Genomic DNA, 25,297 nt, shown 5'->3' with positions numbered 1-25,297 from the left:
TGGTGTCGGTTGGGATGAGACAACCAACACGGTAAAGGCGAGTGCTCATGTGTGGGACAAATTTATTAAGGTATAGTAATAATAACCTGTGTTTCTTTTGCTTTCCAATTTGTATGTTTTTAGTGTAAGTTGTTACTGCGCAACTGTTCATTTTTATTTACATGCAGAAGAACAGTGGGTACAAGAGTTTCCAAGCCAAAGGCTTCAAGCATTACAACTCATTAAATGAGTTGTTCAGATCTAAGACAGCAACAGGTGCGTTACGTATTTCGTCTGCAGAACCACCAAAGAGCCCAGAATCTTATGCACGCATGGAAGATGACTTCCTAGCAGCAGCGACAAGTCGGGGAAAAGAACTAGTCAATCTTGAAGAGAGCTCCGGCGATAGTGATGACCCGGTCCATGAGGTTACCGAACCTATTGTTACAGCGTCCCGTCGGCAAGTGCGTAGAAGGAGTTCCAACGCTGACTCCCGATTGCAAGAGTGCCTCGACATGTTGAAGTGCAATATGAGCAGGAGGGAGAAAGAGAGAAATTGTACCCCTCCGACATCGAAGAGAAGTAAATTCGTGACGAGCCCGGAGAAACCAGCTGCGGGTTCTATCGAGGAGTCGATGGCTGTACTGAATGATTTGCGTCCACAACTGTCCATTGAAGAGTACCTCGTGGCCAGTGATTGTCTATCAAAGGATGAGCAGACAAGGCGTATGTTCATGTGCTTGCTCGATGATACAAGGCTTCCATGGGTTCGTCGCCTTGTTGCCCCTTGAGTGGGCATGATGCATCCTCTACTCTGTCGTAATTTCGTATCGTTTAAATGCTATGACATTAACTAAACACTTCCCTTTTATATTTGTTGTGTGTGCAAGTACGTTGCTTTAATTGTTTGCCTTGGTTATATGTGAATGTTGTGCTATTTGTCTATTTTGTTTGTGCACTGGTCTTGCATTCGTATACAGTGGTTGAAACTTGATTCGTTTCACCTTATAAATCCGAATTACGTAGTTGATGCCATTTTGTTTCTCACTATAGTCTGCTGAGCAAAAGGGAAGGCACGATGCCAAGACATGGTAATTCACGACGAAATGAAACTCAACCAAGTGATGAAGAAGATTACGACAATGAGCTTATGTGGATTTATCTTGCACTTGAGAATGCAGCGGCCGAACAACATGTCCCGCGCAACATTCCTTATAGAACCTCAACTAGGGCCGGCAATTCGTATCGTGTCGTGTTTATACGTGTCGTGTCTAAACGGGTTCGTGTTATCGAAGTCATAACCCGTACACGACACGATTATTAAACGGGTCAGGTTTTGGAAACCCGTACACGACACGGTTATATTCGTGTCAACCCGTACACGACACGTTTAAACCCGTTTATCGAAACGTGTCATAATAGGTACACGAATACACGACACGATTATAACCGGTACCCGGACACGTTTACACGACCTGTTTATCCGATAAACCCGATTACCCGTATACGTTTACACGACCCGTTTATCCGATAAATCCATTTACCCGGACACGTTTACACGACCCATTTACCCGTTCAATCCGGTTACCCGGACACGTTATACGACCCGTTTATCCGTTTATTTCCTCCATGCATTGCACAGTTGCACTGCAGCTCAGCAAAATTTCAAACAATACAATTCAGATCTTACCAATACAATTAGTTCCGGAATTATGCAAACACGACATGTTCATTGACAATTCCACTGGCAACTTAATCATTAAGGAGTTCCGTCATCAATGTCAAAGAACGAGACTCAAAAATGAATTCATCAATTCATAAATTCAACCCAGTAAATGAACTGTCTTGCTTACGACATCAAATGAAAAGCTGTAATGAACGAGACTAAAAAATGAACTGTCTTCTGATTCTCCTTCAGACTCTTCATCCGACACTTTTTCCTCTTCATCGTATGGAACGTCAGTTTCCTCCAGGAGATGGTCAATTGAATCACGCCTCTCACCTTCACCGTTGCTCTCGCTCTTGTACATCTGGATATAAACAACCGGACACTCAGTATCTGAATACATAAATGCTCAATATCAGGGACAAACCGTTCTCGCGACAGAAAACGACAAAACCCAAAGTTACCACTTATCTACGAAGGGAATAGAAGCAAATTAATGATGTGGGCACTTAAAATTGATAACTATACGAACCAGAAAAATAATGTGTATTATTTTACAATTTGAACAATATAACCAATCACCTGAAAGATCTTGCCGCATAAGGGGTAAAAATTAAAGTACACAGCTGGTGGCCAGGATCGTACCTTCATTCCCATTGATCTTGCATAGCTTACAGCAGCCACAAGGTCGCCATCGGTGGCCAACAAAACTTTGTCCCCTTCTTCATCTTCATACTACCAAAAAGAAATTCGAGGATTTAAAACGGATATTGACGCACACAAATTCCAGCCTTTAAGCCATGAGAACAAAGGAAACGACTGCCCAAAATCCAATTTCACCAAGAGATGTGGTCGCTGATCATCACCGGCCCCAACCCTTTGCACGACAGCGGACAAAAGTTCTTCCAAATGCTCCGTGCCTGGTAAAGTAAGCAACCACAACCAAATCAATCTATTTTGTGTTGAACCACATAGTTCTCTAAGAGCTTCCCACCGTGCAAATCTTCATACCACTCAATAACAACCCACTTACCACTATTTACCCTGTGAATGCGACCTTTAAGGTCCTCAAACTTAAAAGCGAAGGAAGTCCCGAGACCGAGAGGAGGATAATTGGATTTCCCACTTTCTGGGAGGTCTGATGGCATAACTGCAGACATTTCACTGAGAAAATCTTGCAGGATCAGCAGCAGAAATGACCTACAGAGAAAACGAGACGAGAATATAGACAAGAGTGGCACCTCTGAGTGTCATAATCATCTGCTGGCTCCAAAGCAAGTGCTGAGTCCTAGAACTTTGTTGTGCGCCATCATTTCTCCCGTGTTTGACCTCAGAGACTTGTCGGACAACGATCTCTGTGGACCAAGCAAATCAAATCAAGCAACGACTACAGACTGTAAGTTCCGATAACACATGCTTTTCCGAATACAGAATCACTCTTCAAATAGTCATATTCTTTCTATACATTTTGTACAGACAACAGGGGAATCCAAATCTTGGCAAGTCATGTTCCCCAGCAGAACATAAAAAATAAAAAATAAAAAATAAATTTATACCTGATACTAGAAGGTGGACGCGAATCAGTGACGATAATCAGCAAGCATACCTGATACTAGAAGGTGGACGCGAAGAGGAGTATGTTGATGATGAGGAACGTGACGGAGAGGATCAGAGCGGAAACCGTGTCCGATCGAGATCCAATCGAAGCTCCGGCGACGGAAGGGGAAGGATACTTCCAGTGAGGTTCTCCTCCGGCCAAAAGGCAACGAAGACGAGAGATCTTTGACTGGACTGTGAAGACGATCGAAGTCGTTCTTGACTCAAGTGGAGGCTGGATCTACAAGAAAGAGGGAAATCGACTTCGACTTGTGATTGTGAAGATGAAGGATGAAGGGGGGCGTGTGAAAGACTGAAAGTTGAAATCGGGTACTGCGGCTACTGCCTATGGAAATTTCGAAATTAGGGTTAACCTAAGGATATTTTTGTAAATTCAGTTAGATAAACGGGTTAATGGGTTACACGATTATAGTAACACGATTAAACACGGTTAAATAAATAGGTTTAATCGTGTATAATCGGGTTACACGGGTTCAACCCGCTAAAACACGTTTATTAATCGTGTCTAAACGGGTTGGACCCGTTTAACCCGAATATCAAAAATACCCAACCCAAACCCGTTTAACTCCGTGTCGTGTAATCGTGTCGTATCAAATATTGCCGGCCCTAACCTCAACGCTACAAGGTAGACATTACATAGAGGAAGTTCTTGCCAATGACACAAGGTGTTTCGAGAATTTCAGGATGAACCCTCACGTATTTCATAACTTGTGCGATACGCTAAGGACAAACTGTGGAATCAGAAATACCAGGAAAGGTACAACCGTCGAGGAAATGGTCGGCATGTTCTTAATGGTTGTTGCACATAGTACGCGATTGTCTGTGGTTGCCGAACGCTTTCTGCATTCTAAGGAGACGGTGTCACGGCTCATCAAGGTAATAGTTAGAGGAATTCATTCATTGTCACCAACGTACATAAGACGGAGGAACGTTGACGTGCAGCCTGAAATTCAGAGATGCCGAAAATGGTACCCATTCTTTAAGGTATTTTTCATACATCTGAGATATTAATTTGGCAGTTAAGTTTTCCAATTAATTTGTAATTCGTATTCTTTCCATTATTCTCGTAGAATTGCATTGGAGCAATCGATGGAACACACGTGTCGGCTACTGTTCCTTCATCGGTGAGAGGTGCGTATCGCGATCGAAATAACGAGATTACGCAAAATGTTCTCGCCGCTTGTTCGCATGACATGATGTTCACACATGTCGTGACTGGATGGGAGGGTTCGGCTCACGACTCGAGAATTTTGTCCGATGCCTCAACATTGCAGACATTCCTCGCTCCATATGGTGGTAAGTTCTTACTCATATCGCATGTTTTCTTGTCAATCGCGTATGTATTTCCATAATTACATTTTACAAATCTTATATATTAAATCTATATTTATAATATTGCAGAACAATATTATGTAGTTGATGCTGGATACCCCAATATTCCCGGTTATATGGCTCCTTACAAAGGGCAGAGGTACCACCGCAGTGACTTTAATGACGACACACCACCAACGACGGAGCAAGAGTTATTCAATCAGCGGCACGCATCCGTTCGTAATGTTATCGAGCGGTGTTTTGGGGTGCTGAAGAGCAGATTTGCCATACTGCGGTCAATGCCAAATTATGGCCCGGTTTGCCAAGGACAAATTACTCTTGCATGCTTCGTATTGCATAATTTCATTCGCCTTAATAATTATCACGACAGATTATTCGCAGAGCATGGAAATGCATGGCAATATTACGATGAATTCCGAAATCCTCCTCATCTAATTGGAGATCGGGTTGACGTAAACATGAGAAGCAGGGAAATGGATGCATTACGTAACCGTATTGCAGATGCAATATGGCAAGCGGAAACAAGATGAAGTCGGTAAAAAATAAAATGAATGTATGTAGTAGATAATTGTGTATAATGAGATTGTGTGTTTGTATAAGATATGGGGCTCACCAGTTTGACTTTTTAAATGTGTATTTTGTTGTGTAATGTAGAGTTAAAGTTAAAGTTAAAGTTAAAATCATGGTGATTTTAACTCACTATCCAAACGGGGCCATTTGCGCAGTCATGTGTAGCTGTAGCATTTTTCCTGGTGCGACCCGGAAATACGGACTGGGTTCCGAGGCATGCGAAAACAGTATTTCCATGCACCGGGAGCACCGCAACCTGCACACGGCTAGCCTGACCACTGTGGGTCCCGCCTGCCTTTATTCCCCCCATTTTACGTGCTCCGGGCGCATAATGAATCCCCCATCTTAGTTCAGGCTCGTGAAGGAGACGTGTTTATGAAGAGACGATAGATAAAAAAAGGCAGGCGAGGGCGCAGTATGTCCCGCTTTCCCGAAAGCAACGTCTCATTATTCACATCCCCTACTGCAATCCCCACTCATTGGCCCAGTAACAGCCGTCAGATCCACTAACCCTCCCGCCACGTCAGAATACCAATCTGATCGGACGGTTACCACTGCAGTTCCACAGGAACACTGTGAGACGCAACACAGGGGATCGTATGGAGAGGCGGGGGCCCCTGGGAAATGAAATGAAACTGGGGGTGGTGGCCTCTGATTTTTCTACCCCTAAAAAATTAATTAATAAAATGAATATAATCATCATTCATCCATCGTCAAAAATCAGGCGCGCCCTTCTCTTTCTATATCTTCGTCCCGATTCTCCTTTTCTCCCCCTTGCCCTTTCCCACACTTTCCCGTTCCCAAAAAAAATCCTCAATCGACAGGTCCCATCGAGCCGAGACGCAGTCGATTTCGCTCTCTCATCCGATCAGCGGATTGATTCAGCAGCCTACAGAGGAAGCAGACCTCCGGAGAAAAGATCAGGTGAGGAACAAATCTCGCCGACCTTTTGGTTTTCTCCTTTTACCTTTTCTCCAGAACCGGTTGAGTTTTCGCTAGGGTTGACGTTTCCGGTTAAATTGCCGATATCCGATCGAATACCATGTCGTGGAATTTCTTTCTCCGGTCTTTGTTTCTCGTGAGGATCGTCGCCGTCGTCGTCAGCTGGAGACGGAATCGGAGAGAGGAAAATAGCTGGAAGAGATTGTGACGATCGTAATTAGAAATTCCTGCTTGTGATGATTTTCCTGAATTTTGTCTCCTATTTTCCTAGTCAATCTTCTGAAATTTCTGGCTGCAAATTGCATGACGGCCAAAATAATGGAATATTAAAATATTTGGAAGTGATATTATTTTTGGCCAAAAAAAAATTTACACTTTTATATTTTTGCAAGAATAAAATCCGGGGGTTTTATGAAATCACGGAATTACCCCCGCAAATAAAATGTTAACATTTTTCTTTTTTCTTTTTAATATAAAAAAAGAATGAGTCCACTGATTGGTTTAGGAAGGCTCGATAAAAGCTCAGAAGGTAGCTTGTGTAGGGATTTTTTTCTTAAATAATAATCAGCGTAGGTTCATTCGCGTTGGCTTACCTGATAGCCATGTCGATAGCCATACTGAACGTGCTTCGGTTTTTTCGGAGTCGTATACACCCCGATTATACGGTCACTGATATTTATGGGAGTTCTAATCTTATGCTTCAGCCACTTATGGAAAGGGCATCTTCTCATGGCATCGTGTTAATATGTCGCGTGTGGTTGTGGATATATATAACGGGATATGGAGCGATACCGATATGTTATTCATCTAAACGGGAGAGTTGGCGAGGATTCCTAATTTTGCAAGACGAATTATTATTATTATTATTATGGATTGATTAATAGTAAAAGCAGAATCTGATTAATTTGGAAACATCCTTTAATTGCACGCGGTTTCCGCCACGGCGAGTAAGCCCCCGCGCCCCCTGAATTGACTGTTCTGGCCCTATTAGTTGGGAGAGTTTAGTAGGGCCCACCAAACCTGCCGGGGGCAAATATGTCAAAAGAGGTCCCGGTCAATCACGGAATTATGTTGTTCTCCCACTTTCCTTCCGAGTCGGCTCTTCCAGCTATATAAGAACCCGACCAGGACAATCCTTGTGCATGAGAGACATCATAGAATCAGGGAGTTTACACTGGTCGATTTTCTGCTCACGTCTTTGAGTTTTCTGGTTGATTTTCGATTGCTTCAGAACATGGCTTCCGAGCAAAACGAAGGATCGACAAGCGTGCCCTTCTCCGACCCGAAGCTGTGCGCGAACAACTGCGGGTTCTGGGGCAACCCGACCACCATGAATCTCTGCTCCAAGTGCTACAAGGACTGCTGCCTCAAGGAGGAGCGTGACGCCACCGCCAAGGCCGCCGTCAAGAGCTCCTTCAACTCCAAGCCCGCCTCCTCATCCTTTCCCAAGGACAAGGCTGACATCTCCTCCTCCATCATCGACTGCTCGGCGGCAAAGGCGGCGGGGGCGGTCGAGGTCGCGGCCCCTGAGGGTTCCGGGGCGGAGCAGCCTCCGCCGAAGGGGCCAACCCGGTGCGGAGGGTGCAACAAGAAGGTGGGTCTGACAGGGTTCAACTGCAAGTGTGGGAAGACGTTCTGCGGGGCGCACCGGTACCCGGAGAGCCACAACTGTACGTTTGACTTCAAGGGGGCCGGGCGGGATGCCATAGCCAAGGCCAACCCGGTGGTGAAGGCGGACAAGGTGGAGCGGTTCTGATGCCAGGTAACGATCACTGGTGGGTCCCCCCTCAATTCCTATGGTGTCTTAGCTACTTTAGGGTGTTATCTCTTTTGGTGGGGTTGGGTGGAGCTGGTAGGGGAAGAAAACAATTTGGAGGGGCTAAATAAAAAGGTCTTGTGATAGGATCGGTTGGCTTTGTTGTTGGAGTTTAGTTCCTCTTTGCTGTGGTTCCAATACAATTTGTCTTCCTCTTTTATGGATGAAAGTTTGCGACTGCGATGCAAATCGTTGAAGCTCTGAGCTCTGACAGGCGTGGAGTGCCTGGTGCGACGCCGTGAGAATGTCGCAAGTGTTTTCTGAAACCTTTCATACATATGTTACTTCCCGACTCCCTTCTATGAGAAGATTACAGTTGCATACCGTGCAATGTTTTCTTTCATGCTGTTGTATTATTGAACTGTCGGGATACATATGAAAAAGTCGATGTCAGCATGAATTTGTCAACTCGATTTTTTTTTATTGATCGATCGATCTACCAAACGGTTGACCTCTATGATTATAAAATAGCACCGCTTCAATTGGATTCGTCTCTGCTGTCAATTGATGCTGCTCTAGGAACTAGGATGATGAGATACGTGCCTTTCTTGTATCAATATTGTTGCTGCGTCTCCAAAAACAGTCGCATGATGTTTTAAGTATATCTTCTATCCATGAAGAAGATGAGATCATATGTGCGAGGACCTCCTGTTCAATTATCGAATCGAAGCTTTCGACATTCCCGACTCAAAGATGCACATAATTCCGACCATACGGGATCTCCAGAAGGATTTTCAGTGCGTTGTTTAAACTCAACTCTAGACGTGTGAATAAATTTATCTTAGTAACTAGCAGGAATGGAGCGAGATTTCAGAGTTAAAGAGGGGCAAGATCTTTGAGGGAGCGATGAACACGAGAACTTCGATATAAGAACTTTGCTATAAAATGCAAACGCAAATTCGAAAAACATGCAACAATTCTACAAGAGATCGGTAATATCAGGGCGGGGATGCAGCTCCCCTCCCTAGTCCCCTTAGTGATATTTAGAAACGACACTCTTTGAGTGGAATCGGAAAGGGGCTCCTACCCGCTACACTACACCTCGACACATATTTTATATTAAACCAGTGTGATCAATTTTCTTGGAATAAAATGATGGGTCCTTCAGTCATTACATGATAATGAATAAAGTGGCCAGTAAAGAGACATTCTACGACATTATATCTTTTTAATTTTCTCGATTTGGAAAAAATGCTCACTAGGGTAGCAGATACATCGCATTAGGGCATAACCACATCTCCTTTTCAACCCCATATTTCTCATGACATAAGACATCGAACGATAATTGCAATAGGAACGGTTGACGCTAAGTCAGGGGGTCCTCCAATTCTTTCACAGAAACAACTCCGATTCGTTCACAGAAACAATCTCTAGACATTAAGGATTTGATCAAATAGGAAATACTAGATCAAATCGGAAATGAAGGCATGTGATAGATAATGATTGATCTATCTTGATTCGATATTTTTAGCCTTTAAATCTTAATTAAGATTAAGGAGAAGAAAAATCTTATCGTGCTTACCTCTAAATCAAATACTTACCCAAAAAAATAAAAATAAAAGAAGCTCCCATCTCCCCTGAAACCTACCAATTGGAAATTTTGGCTTGAGAGAGCCTATCAGATCATGGGCCCTGTTTGCCCAAATACGGGGTCCTATTACATGCTAAAACGAAGCCGACCGTTTGCTCAATGCAAATTGGTTTTGGGCTTTAGTTCTAAGTATTCAAATTTTCTCCATTGGATGCTAAAATGCTAAATGTTAAATTGCAAAGGAATTGAACTAAAATGCAATTATCATTTTAACCGAAAAAAGAAAAAAAGATAAAATACAATTAGCATGCAAGCATGAAGTGTATTGGGTTGTCATGCGATATTCACTGGTACAAGATCGTCGGTGCATGTAAATCTTGTTTACATATTAATTTGGACGCATTGTGGGTATATATATATATCACCTATGATCATGGATCAATATTATGTATCTACGTAAGTGAAATTTTCTAGATAATGAGCTATACAAGCTGATAACTGATACACATTTCTTTTATCTAGAAACTACTCTAAAATGCATGGATCTTCGCTAAGAATGATAAGAAAAGTTTATATGGATAGCTTAGAAAGGTCTAATTAAACATCACGTTATCTCGCCTCCATTTAATTAGCCTAATTGTTTTGTTTCCTGCACAATGATCTCAAGCTTGCTATAAATAATGTTAGTTAAGATCATATCATCATTATTCATAAAAAAATAAATATCATATCATCATTAGAAAGCATGGAAGAGATCAAAGACAAGAAGGATCATAGATAACAATAGTCGTTGGTAATTGTACTTTGTTTTAGAGGCTATAAGAGAATATTGGTGATTGTTCATACAACAAGATGAAGTTCCTAATTTATACAATTTGTCGATCTTTCCCCCTTCAATTCGTTTCATTTTTACAAAATTTGATCTTAGACCAAAGTGACTAAGATCATGGGAGTGAAGGGCACTAACTCTAGGTTTCAGGTACATATCTAGTCCACAAAGCTATTTAAAGCAAGCCTATTATCCAAAATAATATTCCTAATCTTCCAAGAAGAGTTCCCGGGATTCGCAACAGCGTCTATCACTAAGAGAGCATCACCAACCAACTAAGTTGAGAAGCAAGGAAGGCAACAAGCAAAATGGCTTTGGCTTTAGCTTGGATGGAGGAGGCAGAGTTTAAGTTGAAATCCATGACCTGTAGATTGCGTCTGAGATGTCGAGTACCACTCTTGCTGCAGCAGTTGCAGTTGGACTCTGTTGTTTTGGTGGGAATTTTCATCCATCCTTCTTACCAGGACTTGGGTGGGGCGAGTCCGTTTCTTGTAGTACGAGATGGAGGCGCACCCTCTTCCCAGCAAACAACATGTTCTCTATATGAATTGGAGATGCGATGTAGGGCTCCCATTAGACCGACTTGCACCTAGCATCCATTCGAGTCCTCCGAGTCGAGGCTAGGGTTTGACTTGGCGAGACGCTTCCTGCTCATGGTGGAATGAAATTCTTGCTTTTGATTTTGCTAGTGTGTCGGGGAGAAGAAGATTCGAATTGGAAAGAGGTGCAAAAGGTGATGTGTACTGATTGAGTGTGCAGGGTTCGTCCATTCTTTCTCCCCAGCTCTCAAAAATGGCTGCCTTTCAATTTCTTTGAAATAGGGAATGGCATCTAATCTTGGGAAACCATTGCATCTCTTGCAAATACTGTTAGTTGAAGCTAAGAAATGATAAAGACATATTCTCAGCTCTTTTACACCATGAATGACAAGTTTTCACTTATTCACAACATCAATAAATGTGGGTTGCTCAGCTCCAATAAGAACTTGAGAAAGTTGAAAGGCGAAAAAGTCAATACAGTTAGTGGCGCAAAAACTTGAGAATAGTGAAGCTCAAGAAATTAAAGTGGCAGTTTCAGCATATGGAAGGTCAACTAAGAGAGAGGTTGGAATATTTGGCGAAGATATACTGCTAATCAGAGAGGAGAATGTTGTAAAAGATATGTAAGGACCATGATAAAGGTGTAGCTCACATGTATAGGGGAATCCTCAATCACTTTCGCAAAGCTTGTGATTCCAACTCAGCACCGGCTTCACCTTAGCCCACAAAGAAGGGGAGGAAGAGGAAAGTTTTAAAATTAGAGGCGCCCACTTCATGTCAAGCTGACAAAAATGTAGGTTCCAGTTTCCATGCCTTGAATGTAGAGCTGCAAAAGCTACCCTCTGATCTCCTATGAGTTGGTGCAACCTCTACTGGAAACAGATGGTTCTTTTTTCTTTTTAATCTTGGCTGATTAAATTGATTTTCTTCTCCATGTACGATGGGATTTTTTGTGCTTTCTTTGCAATGAAGAACTCGTTGTTTGGTCATTTTTTATTCCGGCGATGCTTTTAACAAAACAACATATAGCTGAAGAGGTCGATGTCGGGATGAAACACGAAGTGGGACTGATTGGGTTCAAGTTCAAGTGCGAGGCAACATTCTGCAGGGTGTACTGGTACCTAGAGAGCTACGACAACATGTTCGGCTTCAAGGTGGCAGGGCAGGAGGACATAGCGAAGGACAACCCAGTGGTGAAGGTGGACAGGTTGGACTATTGGAGCTATTCTATCGCCGGTAACAATGATCAGTAGGGTCCTCGTCAATTGCTATGGTTTCTTGGCTTCTTTAGGGTCATTCTTTTCTTTATACGGGGCCAGTGAGGGGAGAGAACAATTTGGAGGGGCACGTGCCGGGCCACGAGAATGCCGTAGAAGCTCTTGATAACCTTGTATATTTGTTAAACCTCCCTGCCTCACCACCTACATCTCATGAGATGATGTCTTCTATATTTAAAATAAATCGTTAATTACATCATTAAATGGTCGAGACATATGAAACTCTTCTAGTTTGATGTCAGCATAGATTGTCTGCCAAAGTTTTATATACTATTGATCAACCAAATGCTTGATCTCTTTGAGATGATGAGCTACATGTGCGCTCTTGTATCCAATTATTTATCTCCTTACCTTATTCCATGTTGTGTCTCCAACCCAGTCATGCATTTTTAAGCTCCGAAAGAGAGAATGGATGCGAAGTCTATAGAGAAGAGCATTCCGCCAATATCATATATGCAGACCCATGGTTCAATTGTCGAATCAAAGTTTGATATGTTGAGCTTCCGACATTTCCAATTCAAAGATACACAATTCTTATCAAGAAGGGTACGGACATTTCAATCGTAAAACAAAACTAGCTTAGTGATATCAGAAACGAGATTCTCTCCCATAAATCACGGCATTCATATTTACATGGACCTAGGGGAATCAATTTTCTTCGTATAAAGATAAATCGGATGATTGCAGTATGTCCTGTACGTCCCCTGTTGACTATATATAAAACAGTAGTTGGTACCTCAGTCATCATAGATTATGGTTCATTCTCGCGCTATGCACAGTGATACATGTACGTTTAAAATTTTTTTATGCTTTGCATTATTAAGATGCCTTGTTAAGATAACAAGAAAATTATTAGCAAAAAAAACTAACAATATAATTAGAAGAGTCAAGATTTAATAAAAAAATGCAGATGAAAAGGATAAAAAGTAGTGATTTTCCGTGATAAAGAGAGAAATTGTAGTGGAATTAGTGCATGGATGATTATTTACTATTTAATTAATGCGCTATTATATATGAAGTTCAATCCAACTAATCTAGATTAAGAGTAAAACTCTTGTAGAGTGGATATTTTCCACTCACAGGATTCGAATTTGAATTCAAAATTTTGTTTAAAAAGAATAAGTATTAAACCACTTGAAACAACTAATTTTAATGATTATTTATTATTTGATTAAGACCTTTATTTACTATATCGTTATATACATTGCTCTTATCGTCTTCAATCTGGGCTTGATGGAGCCTCAGACTAATATGTCTGATCATGGGCCCCGTTTGCCAAATTATGGGGTCCAATTGCCTGCTGAAACAAATCCCAGCCATTCGCTCAACGCTAATTTGTTCCGGGCTTTATTTATGAGTATTTAATTTTTTCGTACGTGAATTCTTAATGTGATCAGAAATGAACTTCGAATATCTTGGTTTATAAGTCGACCGAAGTATCAATGTACCTTTTTGTCGAGTGCTCAATAAGAATGCAGAGAAAGCACGTGTAATCATCATGCTATAACTAAGAGTGTGAATATTGTGGAATGACCGAAAAGACCAGGGATGATCTCCTTTTCTCTTGCGCTATAACTAAAAACATTTGGATGAGTGTTCTGTGCAGAATTGGAGTCACCAAGACAAGTAGGTGACTAAGAATCAGAATCGATTTGGCTGATCACCCTAAAGGGGAGGAGGCTGGACATCATTATATTGAAGTTGCTTTGGGCTTCCTATGTGTACGTAATTTGGCAAGATAGAAATGCTAGAATTTTTAAAATATATGTTACTTCTGTGGGTCACTTAGTAGGAAAAATTTTAAATGCTGTAAAGGAGAGGGTTTGTGTGATTTTTTGTATACAGAGTAAGACCGCTAAATCTAATCTTGCTCTTGGGTTAGGTTTTAGACAGTGAGTGCAATGGTTTTGTATTATGGATGACCGTTGTATTTGTTGCATATATTTTTTGATTAATGGAAATAGTCAAACACTTATCCCAAAAAAAAAGAAAAAGAAATCATCATGCTTCTGGTGATTCAAATAGTTTTCTGCAAGTCTGTTACATAGTGCTTATTAGTGAAGTAATATTCCCCATATATATAGTAATTATTGTACAGAACATGAAATTAATCATTGAAAACATTTTACTATGTTAAGAAGCAAATATATATATCTTTAACAAATTAGAATAAACTTTATATAAAATGATATATTATGACGTTAAAATGGACATATATAACAAAAACAATAATAAAAGCACTAAAAAAAGGATAAATTTCAAAAATATTTATTTGATATTTTTACTTAATAAATTAGTCGATATTTGTATAATGACTATTAATTAGAAACTACAATAATTTAATTAGGTTTCACAAATAAAAACATTTTTAGAATGTCATTCTATTTTCTTTTCACTCCTTTTCTTTCGAAGTATTATTTAACATCCCTGTTTTAATTAATAAGAGAAATAACTCTCAAACACTATATACACAAAATCTTTACTAGTACTTATGAAAGGCCTACTTTCAAGAATATTTTATAACATTTTATATTCATTTGTACATATAAATTTTTAATTATTAATCATAAGTTTTAAATTGAATATAAAATTTAATAGATAAAATACTTTGAAACCTGAAAGAAAAATCAAAAGATGCTTCAAAATGTACTATCATTTGAAAAATAAAATTATATGTTTTTTGTACTTATAAAATAACTAACATTTACTTAAAAATTATGCGAAATAGTGTATCAAATTACATAATTTACACTTACAAGATACGCGATTATTTTTTTGGTAAATACACGTGATTATTTTATTAGTAACTTAAAGAGAAAAGAAGGTGGTTTTTTAGCTACACCATCGTATCATAGGGTTTCTTTTTTGGGCCAAATACTCATGGGTTTAATTTGATTAACATGGATTCTCTACTTGCAACCAAAACCACAAATTTCACAACTTTTGAATTGATTTAATAAATATTAATTCCAAGTAATATATAAGATAAAACTTGAAGCCTGTCATGTCTCTTTTCGAGAACCATGAAAGGAGATATATGAGCTCAGACTGGTCAGAGAATGGGAAGTACTACAATGCATGTTCCCGACCAAACGCAAGTTGTTAATCAGTCGTCCCTATGCATACATTGTGGCATAAGACATACATATACAACTATGATATACACTGTAACAAGATATATCTTGTTTCCACGGTTACTATTCCGAGACGAGAAATGGAGCTGCACGCATTGAAGAACCTCAGCAAATTCTAAACCAATTTGTACAGAACAAGTTTGAAGTCTCCGATATCCCAATGAGAGGACAATGAAACAATACACTATATAATGCTACAAAATGATTAGCAAAAGGCAAAAGCTAGCATATTATATAATATAATGGCAATGCCAAGGAGGGCTAGCATGCTCTCGGTCCAGAGATATAGACCTTAAACTTCGACGCAAGCAAATGTAATATATATATATATACTTAGACATATAGATACAAATGTAATATATATATATATATATACATAGACATATAGATAAATGGATGTTTGAAGAAGAAGTCTATGGAAGTCATATCCACATCGCAGTGTAAGCTCGAGAATGCATATACAATGTATATAAAGCGATTATATCAATTTAGTTGAATGAATCCTCTCATACTGAGCAAAGAAACTAGTAGATAGCCAAGATAAAGAAAATAAAGAGTCGGTAGAACGGACTCATTTAAAACATTGAAGTTTAAAAAGAGAAAAGAAATTACTACACATGATCAAATTCGTGACTGGAGATAAAAAGCATGTGCCAAGCGAACAATTATGAGCAAATGAGGCTATGTGCTGTTTAATTGCTTATCCAGTAAGCAATGAGTGTGAAGTATTTTAAAAAAAAATTATATGAACTTTAAACCTAAGTACCCGAAATATATCAAAAAATTCACATAAAAGATTCATCCCATTGCACTTTATGAATATTTAATCGGTTCCAAAATTCAAGACGCATATAAGATAATGGGAGATCTTCATCAAAGGAGATTCGAAACATGAAATTTTGGCATGGGTACCATGTATTTAGCTGCCCCATCCCCCGAGAGAGACAGCCCATTTTTCATGAACTGCTCATCCAATAGAAGATGAGACTGGGAATTAACTCTTGCATTTTATTTTTTCTCTTTTCTTTTTATTTTTCTTATATTTTATATTAGATAAAATATTTATTTATCTTTTGTTTGCCTCGAGAAGGTGCAAAATTGTTCAGAGCAGTGCACGTGTAGAGCAATTAACGAAATTATATTTCCATGTCTCCTTCCTCCTCCTTCCTTGTCCTCCTGTGAAAACCCTAGCTAGCTGTTGCTCATGCTTAAAATTTAAGGTACTTTTCATATATATGTCTGTTTGGGAGACATTACTCAGAAACCCACATATCTCCATGCTCCCTCTCATAAATGTATAGCTCGTCACCCCGACATTAATGAAACCCTTTTTCCTTTTGACCTTCTCAAAAAATAAAATAGAAAATGGAAAAACCTAGCTAGCCAAGGCACAACCTTAAATTAGATAAAATTAAATTTCCACTATGTGCTGGACAGAAAGTTGTTTAATTATCATGTCAAACTATATGCTATTCTAACTTGTATGTATGTACATTCATAGACTTTTTATCATCATGATGAATCCAAATGGGACACTTGGGTCCCCGCTTTATCCCATGCAAGTGATTTAAGCTAAATCAAGAACCAGAGAAGACGGAAAAGCATCAAACCTCAAAAGGATAGTAAGAATAATTTGAACTAACCAAAATTGATTTTTACCATGTCAAGGTACCAATATATATACTCCCGCCATAACGTCGTAACGTAATTAAGAGAGAGAGAAAAATGTTCAATATTCTCTCTTAGGGGTCATGCCAGCTTGTGCATGAAACACCGGACTTTCCACATGATAGTTGAAATCTCTATTACGTACAGACAAAATAGTCTATTAATAAGTTGCGTTACAGTTCTGACCAAATTAGTTTTGAACTCACATGTTCCACACTCCCACCTCTTGGATGCCTTATTTTACAAGGTGATTCCAACTAAAAGTTCATCTTAATATTCTTGAAATGAACTCACATAACGGGATTGGAAGGGAAATTGCATGTGAATTTGGTAAATTTTCTTCTTCTTCTTCTACTTCTTCTTCTTCTTTTTTTGGGTAAAAGGTGAAGTTCTTATACTTCACCATCTCATTGCTAAATTTCCAAAGGGACAGAAATTGGCATCTATGGAAGGATTTGATCATCCTCAAATGAAGAAGTTGATGAAGCTTTAACTGGCAAACAATTAGGTAATTAGCTTTATAAGTGGATCAATTTCACCACACCAACAAGGCTTGTCTCTTTGAATAATTGGACCAAAACAGGCAGATATGTTTTTGCATAAAAATGAGCCTCACCAGGAATTTACAGAAAATTATGTTGTTCAAATGAAAACATAGAAAAAGCATAGCTCCTCCATCAATCTAAATTGGAAACAGACCTAAACAACAAGAAGCACAAACAAAATCATCATTAGAACCTCGCAAATTCTACTTAATTTTAACCCCAACTCCACTGACCTCTAGCTCGCTAGCTAAAAAGGATGTCAGATTAATGTGATCATATCTCATGTGAGATGAAACGAATCCGCAGAGAGAGAGAGAAATGGTCGCGTATCTGAAGAACTTCCGATGGTTAATCAGTACGGCGGTCGTCCACCTGGCCAGTAAGTGTCGGACGGCAATTGTATGGAGTTGAGTAGGTTTGGTGGCAACCCATGAAATAGAGCTGCATTTTGTTGATCTCCCAAGAGCTGCTGATGTGCCGGCTGCGGAGGCTGTTGTGATGCCAGCTGCTGTCCTCCTCCTCCACCACCAGGAGACCCTAGGTTTCCTCCTTGGATCGGCATCCCTGGCTCCTCATCCTCCAGCGGGAGCCTCTCGTATGCTGCGTTGCTGAATGAAGCTGCCATGATCACTACGGGTCCGGATGCCATTAGAGTCCCCACCACACTGCCACCGACCACCTGACCCTGGCCGCCAGCCAAGTATATAGTCAACCCCGAGGCCGCAGGCGGGGCCGGTGGAGGCAGGAAAGAGCCTGCCAGGGACAGGATCTCGAACCGTCCATGCAGCGTCACGATCGCGCCAGGGGAGGCGGGCTGGCGTAAGGTCACGTTAGTAACGGTTCCGGTCCCACTGAGGATGCAGATGCCCCGCTGGCGGCGCCGTGCGAAGGTCGCCACGCTCTCCACGATGTCACATCCGTCGGCCACCTCCATGACATGGGTCCGCAAGGCGTTGGCACTATCCCTCGTGATTATGATGGGGGGCTTGGGCTTGTTCTTCGAGCCTGCGGGCCGGCCCCTGGGTCTCCTCGTGATCTCTCCCTCCCCTCCACCTCCTCCGCTTCCGCCAGAGATAATCGCAAGATCCTTGTTGTTGTGGCCGTTGCTACCGTCGCCTCCGCCCTTCCCACTGCTGTCGCTTGTCTCATCACGCTCCCGCTTCTGACCGCCGGTGCGGTCATCCTCGGAGTTGTGCTGGGGGTGGAGGCTGAACTGGTGCTGGTGGTGGAGCTGAAAGTCCCTAGTGTGGAAAGGAGGCGGCAGGGAGTGGCCACCGTGAGCTGAAACTGGATCCATCTTTTTAGGCCTCTTTCCTCTTTCCCCCACACCTAAAGAGTTCTAATGAGCTAAGCTCCCAATAAATTTTTTCCCTTTTTTGTATGCAAAAAAGGAGAGAAAAAGAAAACCCAAAAACCAAACACCAAAGCTTTTTGCGGCTGTGATTGGGAGAAGAATCAAATGGAAAATGGATGGGGAGCTTAGCTTGCTATAGCTAGAGAGTGGAGAGAGAAAGGGGTTTTAATATTACAATTAAAAAAAGAAAAAGAAGAGAAAGAAAAAAGAAGTCTTATCCTTTTTCTTGCTGCCTTTCTGGTATGGGTAAGCTCCTCATCACCACCAAGAACAAGAAGGTAGGAAGGAAGGAAGAAGAAGAAGAAAGGGGAGAGAAAGGTAATGATGATGTTGTGAGAATATTGGTCTTGTTGTCGACAAAAGGGATGATGAGCTGAATTTTATCTACCCTATTGGCTTGGCTATCTAGAGACTAAAAGCTGCAGAAGAGCTGCACTTGGACGGGGAGAGAGGGGCAAAGACAAAGGAGTCCTCTTTTACAAAAAAAGAGGGAGAGGGAAGGGAAGAGAGAGTAAGGGTGAATGGTGGAGAGAGAGAAGAGAGAGGAGGGAGGGGAAGGGGAAGAGAAAGGGATCTTGTCATCTTGTTTGGGGTTGATTAGACCTTGAGACTCATGAAGAGTCTTTTTTTTAAGGTTCTAGGTTTTTGGATTTTACGATTTTTTTTTGGGTTAGATAAATATAAATAGTGAGGAAAGTTTTGTATATAACTTATATATGATATGATACTGTATCAAAATACTTAATAATTCTTTTAGGTAAGAAGAATAATTTTTTAAATAATATTTTGTCATAAATTTGATATCATTTTGTGCTGACGCGTTTAACATGCATTTGGCTTATAATACATGTCATGAGATATATGCATTACATATAAAAGGTTGTCTTGGGAGAGAAATAGGTTGTTGCGGGGAGAGTATATGCCTCATCAGTTTTCAGCTTTGAGAGCTAGAACAGCTGGGCGGTGGATGGGGCCCACATGTCCCTTTCCCTAGCAAGGTGAAGTTGATTGATAGTTGATACGTAAGAAGAGCACGACTTACATATTAGTTGACAAGTTGTGTTCCATGAGCGGAATTTAATTGCAATGTAAATGTCCTAAATAAGTATTTCATTCGGAGATTTGCTAAATAATCAGAATTCCAAAGTACCAAACACTTGTATGGGTATTTAATTTATAAGAGAGATCAGGCGGAGGCTCTTCCTCAGCGTTGAAAATAGTTGGAAGACAAGCAATTTTTCAATATTACTTGATCATAGTCGAGTCGGAGTTCAAATAAGAATTAGCATCAATTAATACGCTATGAACACTCATGACCTGATTTACAAAAAAGATATGATATGATATGATTGATACAAAATCGTCTTGTACTAGTTACTCAATTAATATTAATAAATCTTAATTTTTCTTTTTCTTCACTAGTATAAAGATCCACTTTAAGAGGGGCCCTATCAGGATAGTTGAGAATAGAGATAATTAATGTAAAGGGAAAATAGAGAGGTACAGGTGTTTGCAATGAATACTACTGTAGCAAATCTGTTTATCCGCATTATCATGTTGTTGCGATACCGTGCTAATACGTCATTAGACACTTAGTAAGTAGATAGTTGAATAGAACAGTACAGATGGTGACTGATAGAGTTACTGTAAATCAATACCATGTTCTTGTAGTCCATATAAATCCTCTTGTAGTCCATGTTTACTCTCTCTTTCTACGAGTGAATGGGAGTGTGTGCAAGAGATAGAGAGAGAGCATGAATATATATCCGGGTAAATATTCACTCCATGTTCTTAACTCCACATGGTTCATTGAGAGAAGAGAACCTTATCTCTTCCCATCGATTTAGTTATTGCTACATATGATATTGTCCAAGAATTCATTCTTTATTTATTTTTTCTTTTTATCTTCTTATTAATTAATTCTTTGCCCAATGTTTATCTTCCCCATGACAATTGGGTCCTCGAGACGCAAGCACACCAAATGTGGGTACAACAAAAGATCAAACCACGGTCAAAATGCATATGGAGATACATATAGATTCAACTACTTGTCATCTAATCACTTCATTCTCCCCATTATATATGACGCGAATACTCTTGCAATTAGATCGGGAATTAATGACCTAATAGTATCACCTGAGCAGTTCAAAAAACCAACTACAAGCATATCTAGAACCAAAATAACCATAGATCGATATATGGATTAATTTGGCTTCTTCGTCTTACTTTAACACATTGCGATTAGATATAAAGGTACATTTATGGAGGTCTTAACAAAGAACGAAAGAAGGGAAGGACAAGAGAGGAGTCATCGTCAATGATCAATCATGACCCAACTGGAGCCTGTCCTGCAACATAGAAGTGTTAGCATAGCATGATGGTCCACCATTCAATCTTTGGTGTGACACGTGTCGCTCCCCCCTCTACTGATGGGTCCATTTCCTAACTGTCCTTCCATATTTGGTGCTAGCTCTTCTACTTTCCGGCCGTCATGTCTGGCCAATTATAACAATTTGGACAGTCCATTTTAATTTCTTCATTTTCATAATTTTTTGGGGACTAATTTCTTCTTTTTCACGTAGAGTAGAGCAGAGGGGAGTCCCCTTGCCTTGAGACATGAAGACCAAAACAAAAGTAACAAATATTGTCCGGGTAACAATCCATTCCAAATCATGTCAATATTGCCATTTTTAGTGATCAGTGGTTTAGAGCAATAAGCACTACAAAAGGATATATATATATATATATATAGATATAGATATATAGGTTAGGTTCTTGTATCAGTCTCTTCCTCCCCCTTTCATTTGCTTTTCTTTTCTCGTGTTTCTTTTTTTTTTTCAGGACAGAGATAGACATGACATGTTGCCAAAAAAGAAAATGCGGAAGGCCTAAAACGGTAAATTAGCATTACATGTTACATCAAAATGAATTGAATGAAATTAGTTCGTTTCCTTGTTTATATGGCATCACAAACTTCATGGGTCTCTAGTCATCCACCATAAAAGAAATCGCAAAAGCATGCCACGATTCTAGTTCACGACACATGATTATGTGACAATTTGGATGCTCCCTACTTGTGATTAATTTGTAAACGTGCCTTTGATATAACGAGCGGCATCCCACATTAATATGAGATATCCCACATTATCTGTATAATAAGTTGATCATAGTTGGGTCATAATTTTATTCTTCGGATCGATAGGCTATGAGATCTTATTATTTAGCAAATAAAATTCTTCCAATCGTGAATTTCTCTATTCACAAAAATCGAATCCCAAAATTTTAACAGAAAATAAGCGTTGAAGCATCTAAATTGGTCTAGTATAATTCAAAAAATTATTTTGTTTTCTATATTATCATAAGAATCTATTTCAAAAAAGAGCCTAGCCTCTTGGGGGGGGGGGGGGGGGGGGGGGGTTGGGGGGAGAGATCAGAGAAGGGAGGGAGGGAGGGAAGGAAGGGAGACGCGTGGGAGGCGCTGACACCCACACCCACACCCACACCCACACCCACGCACGCACCAACACACAACCCCAGCGCTGAGCACGAGACAGACAATTACACATTGCATTGCTTAGCTAAGTCAGACACGCAGAGATGTGGGCTGGCTTTGTCTTGGCTCATTCTGCCTCCATCCGTCCTTGATTCTGATCTTATCTGATCAGCAAACCCCCGCGGACTTAGCTGAGTGGATAGACGGATGATGCATGCATGCATTTCTAAACTTTCAATTTTTGACGAGTGAGTAACATCTATAATGATCTCACAATCATAAGTATTTTGATCAAATATTACTCATTTATATGGATCCTGTCAAGCTGTTCTCTCTTTCATTATGTGTAGGTGCACACAGAATTCCCGACTTTCTCTTTTTTTTTTTTGACTGAAAATGAAAATTTTTCTATGGGAATAATTTCTCTCGATTTACCTACTTGATGAGGTCCGTAATGCCCTCTGTCAAAATTTCTGATATTAGATTCACACTGATTGGACTCAGTCGTGTAAATATTCTAACTATTAGATGGATCGATATGAAAAACTTTGAAATCATACTATATGAATTGAATTTTCATTGAGCCTATATAATCACACATATATATACATGAGGACAGTGTTATGTTTTGACTCTTAAATATTAATACTAATATATATCACCAGTAGAGGGGCGTCCTACGTTGATCCAAGAGTCGTGGGATCTCATGAACTGTGGACAGTGGCATGCCGGAGAGTCCCCCCTATCTTTCCCTAGGGAAGCTAGATATAGCTGACTTTAATGATCGGCCAGCTATTGCATATTTTCTATATAATTAATTTATTGTATAAAAAAATATCGAAATTGACAGACGAGCCCCCTTCCCCTTTATTCACATCCCGTAGTTTTTAGCCATATAATTTTATTCTCCTGAATTTCCAAATCCATGCTTATTGAATGGCTATATTTGCAACATTAACATCATTTTCCTCATTTATCTCCAGTAATGAATAGTTTTGTTCTTCTTAGGAACACATGCCATTTAACTAGTTAATTGAGGAAGAATGTGTAGTGTAATGGTGCATATCCTCACCTAATAACAGAGAGGTTCTCGTTGAAAATTATAATCCCATATGAAAAAAATAAAAGAATAATCATCTGTTTATAAATACCAGATTTAGACCATGTGATCATAGGATGACCAGAGACAAGCTTAAAAGAAGAGGACGGTGCAGAGCTAGGCTGTACAGAACACAGAACAGAATTAGGAGCAACATAAGAACCAGACTCAACAGAAGGCAGATCAGTAGATGATTGATGCTGCTGTACAAAAGCAGCTGAGTAGAGGAACTGTGATGCTGAACTGAATGGGATGGATTTAGACACAGAAGTGGACAAAGGAGGAGTAGAAACAGACGCAACTGAAGCTGGACTACGGAGGAGCAGAAACAGACGCTGAAGAGGAGGGCAAGGTCATAACAGGAGCTAACTGTGCTGGACGGAATAGGATTTGAACTCGAACTCGAACTCGTTTCCACTTAAAAGTTCAAGCTGATAAGTGGTGATACTCATACCTTATATAAACTCATGGTTGTTATGGTTGTTCTTCCATTTTTTTTCTATCATATGGGCGTGCATACGACGTAACCTAAGTTCTGATACCATATTGAATTTTCATTGGATTCATATAGGTTTGGGCTCATTTCCACTTAAAAGCTTAAGCTGATTAGTGGTAATACTCACACCTCATATAAATCCATGGTTATTATTTCATTTTTTTTCCATGTGGGATTAAATCCCGACAGTTCTAGCATTGATTCTTGCGGTTGAGCTATCCGTGTCTCTTTATTAACTATTAGAATTTTTATTTTATTGTATCCATGACCTCTCTAATATGCGAAAAATTATTAGAGCTAATTAATTATTAGGAAGGGGAAAATAAAAAGCGGAGTTCAACCCCACCATGTGGGAGGAAATTATAAGTCCCCGCAACGCTAGCTGTGCAAATTTCCTTCTCTAATTCGTGTTTGCTCTTCTTAAGCACCCTCGTTTTTCTTTTTCATTTTTTGTTCTAAAACCCATAATTCCCCCAAAAAAATATTAAAAAGAGAAGGAGAAGATCCCATGGACTTGTAAAATCATCATGGTTTTATCAAGTGAAATGAATCTTTGAATAATATTTTGATAATAAGCCAAAATAACTTAGTCATGTAATTTGTTAATCTATTGAATTGGAGTCGGCACCTTACTACATGTTTTTCACGGTTTAAGACAGAATTCTAAAATGAAGACTCCAGATATAATTCTACCATCTACATATAGATCTCTCTGTGTGTGTATATAGCCAATTAGCATTATCGAGTTAATTTTAAAATATTATATAAATGTGTGTATGCTAAGATAATGAGACAACGATACACGTGTAATACATGATTAGGGAAAACAAATGCCCTGGGAAAAAAGTTCATCGAAAAGGATAAGTGTACGTATCAGTTCACATTATAGAGAGGAAATTCAAGACCAACCATCATATAATAAATCATAAATAGCAATCCATACTCTGACTATTCGAACTAATTAAAGTCTTCGAAATCTACCCTTACTTGGCCAAAAAAATATGAATATCCCAACAACGCCTACAAAGTGATGGAAAACAAGGAATTTCATAACAGCTAATTTTTGCACCGTTAGTTGGTGGTGACTTTGGTAATATATTATACAAATTAATCAAAAGTTTTGGTGCTGCTTAAACAAATCAAAACCCATCACTATCTCTCCTCATAAACAATTATTTATCTCGAAGCAAAGTCCATGAGAGGGAGCTAATTAATAAAATAAATTATGGGGAAATAATTAATGCAAATATTAATAAAATGGCCTCTCCATGTGAAAGGCACCTATTAGCCTCGGATTTTGCCCACTGGTCCCTCCTCCTTTGTTTTTGCTCTCTCGGTAAGCCCTAACTTTCCGGCCTGAGTTTATAGCCCCTTGTCCTCTTTCTTGGGCTGCATATCATGCTCCTCTCA

General features: G+C 39.7%; 2 protein-coding genes and 2 long non-coding RNA genes across 4 annotated transcripts; 2 read left to right on the top strand and 2 right to left on the bottom strand.

Moving 5' to 3' along the window:
* Nucleotides 1–2,496: 2,496 nt before the first annotated feature.
* LOC116192852 lies at nucleotides 2,497–2,958 on the bottom strand. The gene is made up of 3 exons (XR_004154153.1): nucleotides 2,887–2,958; nucleotides 2,679–2,809; nucleotides 2,497–2,565 (listed from the first exon to the last, which is right to left on the bottom strand). It is a non-coding gene; the product is annotated as an uncharacterized LOC116192852 (long non-coding RNA).
* Nucleotides 2,959–5,864: 2,906 nt separating this feature from the next.
* Nucleotides 5,865–8,411, top strand: LOC116188038 (zinc finger A20 and AN1 domain-containing stress-associated protein 1-like). Its single transcript, XM_031517148.1, has 2 exons — nucleotides 5,865–6,088; nucleotides 7,338–8,411. The coding sequence occupies exon 2, from the start codon at nucleotides 7,341–7,343 to the stop codon at nucleotides 7,860–7,862; it is 522 nt and encodes a 173-aa protein (XP_031373008.1). The 5' UTR covers nucleotides 5,865–6,088; nucleotides 7,338–7,340; the 3' UTR covers nucleotides 7,863–8,411.
* Nucleotides 8,412–11,117: 2,706 nt separating this feature from the next.
* Nucleotides 11,118–12,302, top strand: LOC116192328. The gene is made up of 2 exons (XR_004154049.1): nucleotides 11,118–11,706; nucleotides 11,851–12,302. It is a non-coding gene; the product is annotated as an uncharacterized LOC116192328 (long non-coding RNA).
* Nucleotides 12,303–17,469: 5,167 nt separating this feature from the next.
* On the bottom strand, nucleotides 17,470–19,365 carry LOC116193781 (AT-hook motif nuclear-localized protein 26-like). The gene has a single exon (XM_031522533.1). The coding sequence runs from the start codon at nucleotides 18,740–18,742 to the stop codon at nucleotides 17,798–17,800; it is 945 nt and encodes a 314-aa protein (XP_031378393.1). The 5' UTR covers nucleotides 18,743–19,365; the 3' UTR covers nucleotides 17,470–17,797.
* Nucleotides 19,366–25,297: the final 5,932 nt, after the last annotated feature.

The sequence above is a fragment of the Punica granatum genome, chromosome 1 (genome assembly GCF_007655135.1).
Source record: "Punica granatum isolate Tunisia-2019 chromosome 1, ASM765513v2, whole genome shotgun sequence".
Taxonomy (NCBI): Eukaryota; Viridiplantae; Streptophyta; class Magnoliopsida; order Myrtales; family Lythraceae; genus Punica; species Punica granatum.
Note: the sequence above shows the minus strand (reverse complement) of the source record. Positions and strands in the feature narration are given on the sequence as shown.

What these genes read in the sequence shown, in the direction of transcription:
- LOC116188038 (XM_031517148.1), top strand. Translation starts at nt 7,341, where the DNA reads ATGGCTTCCGAGCAAAACGAAGGATCGACAAGCGTGCCCTTCTCCGAC.
- LOC116193781 (XM_031522533.1), bottom strand. Translation starts at nt 18,742, where the DNA reads ATGGATCCAGTTTCAGCTCACGGTGGCCACTCCCTGCCGCCTCCTTTC.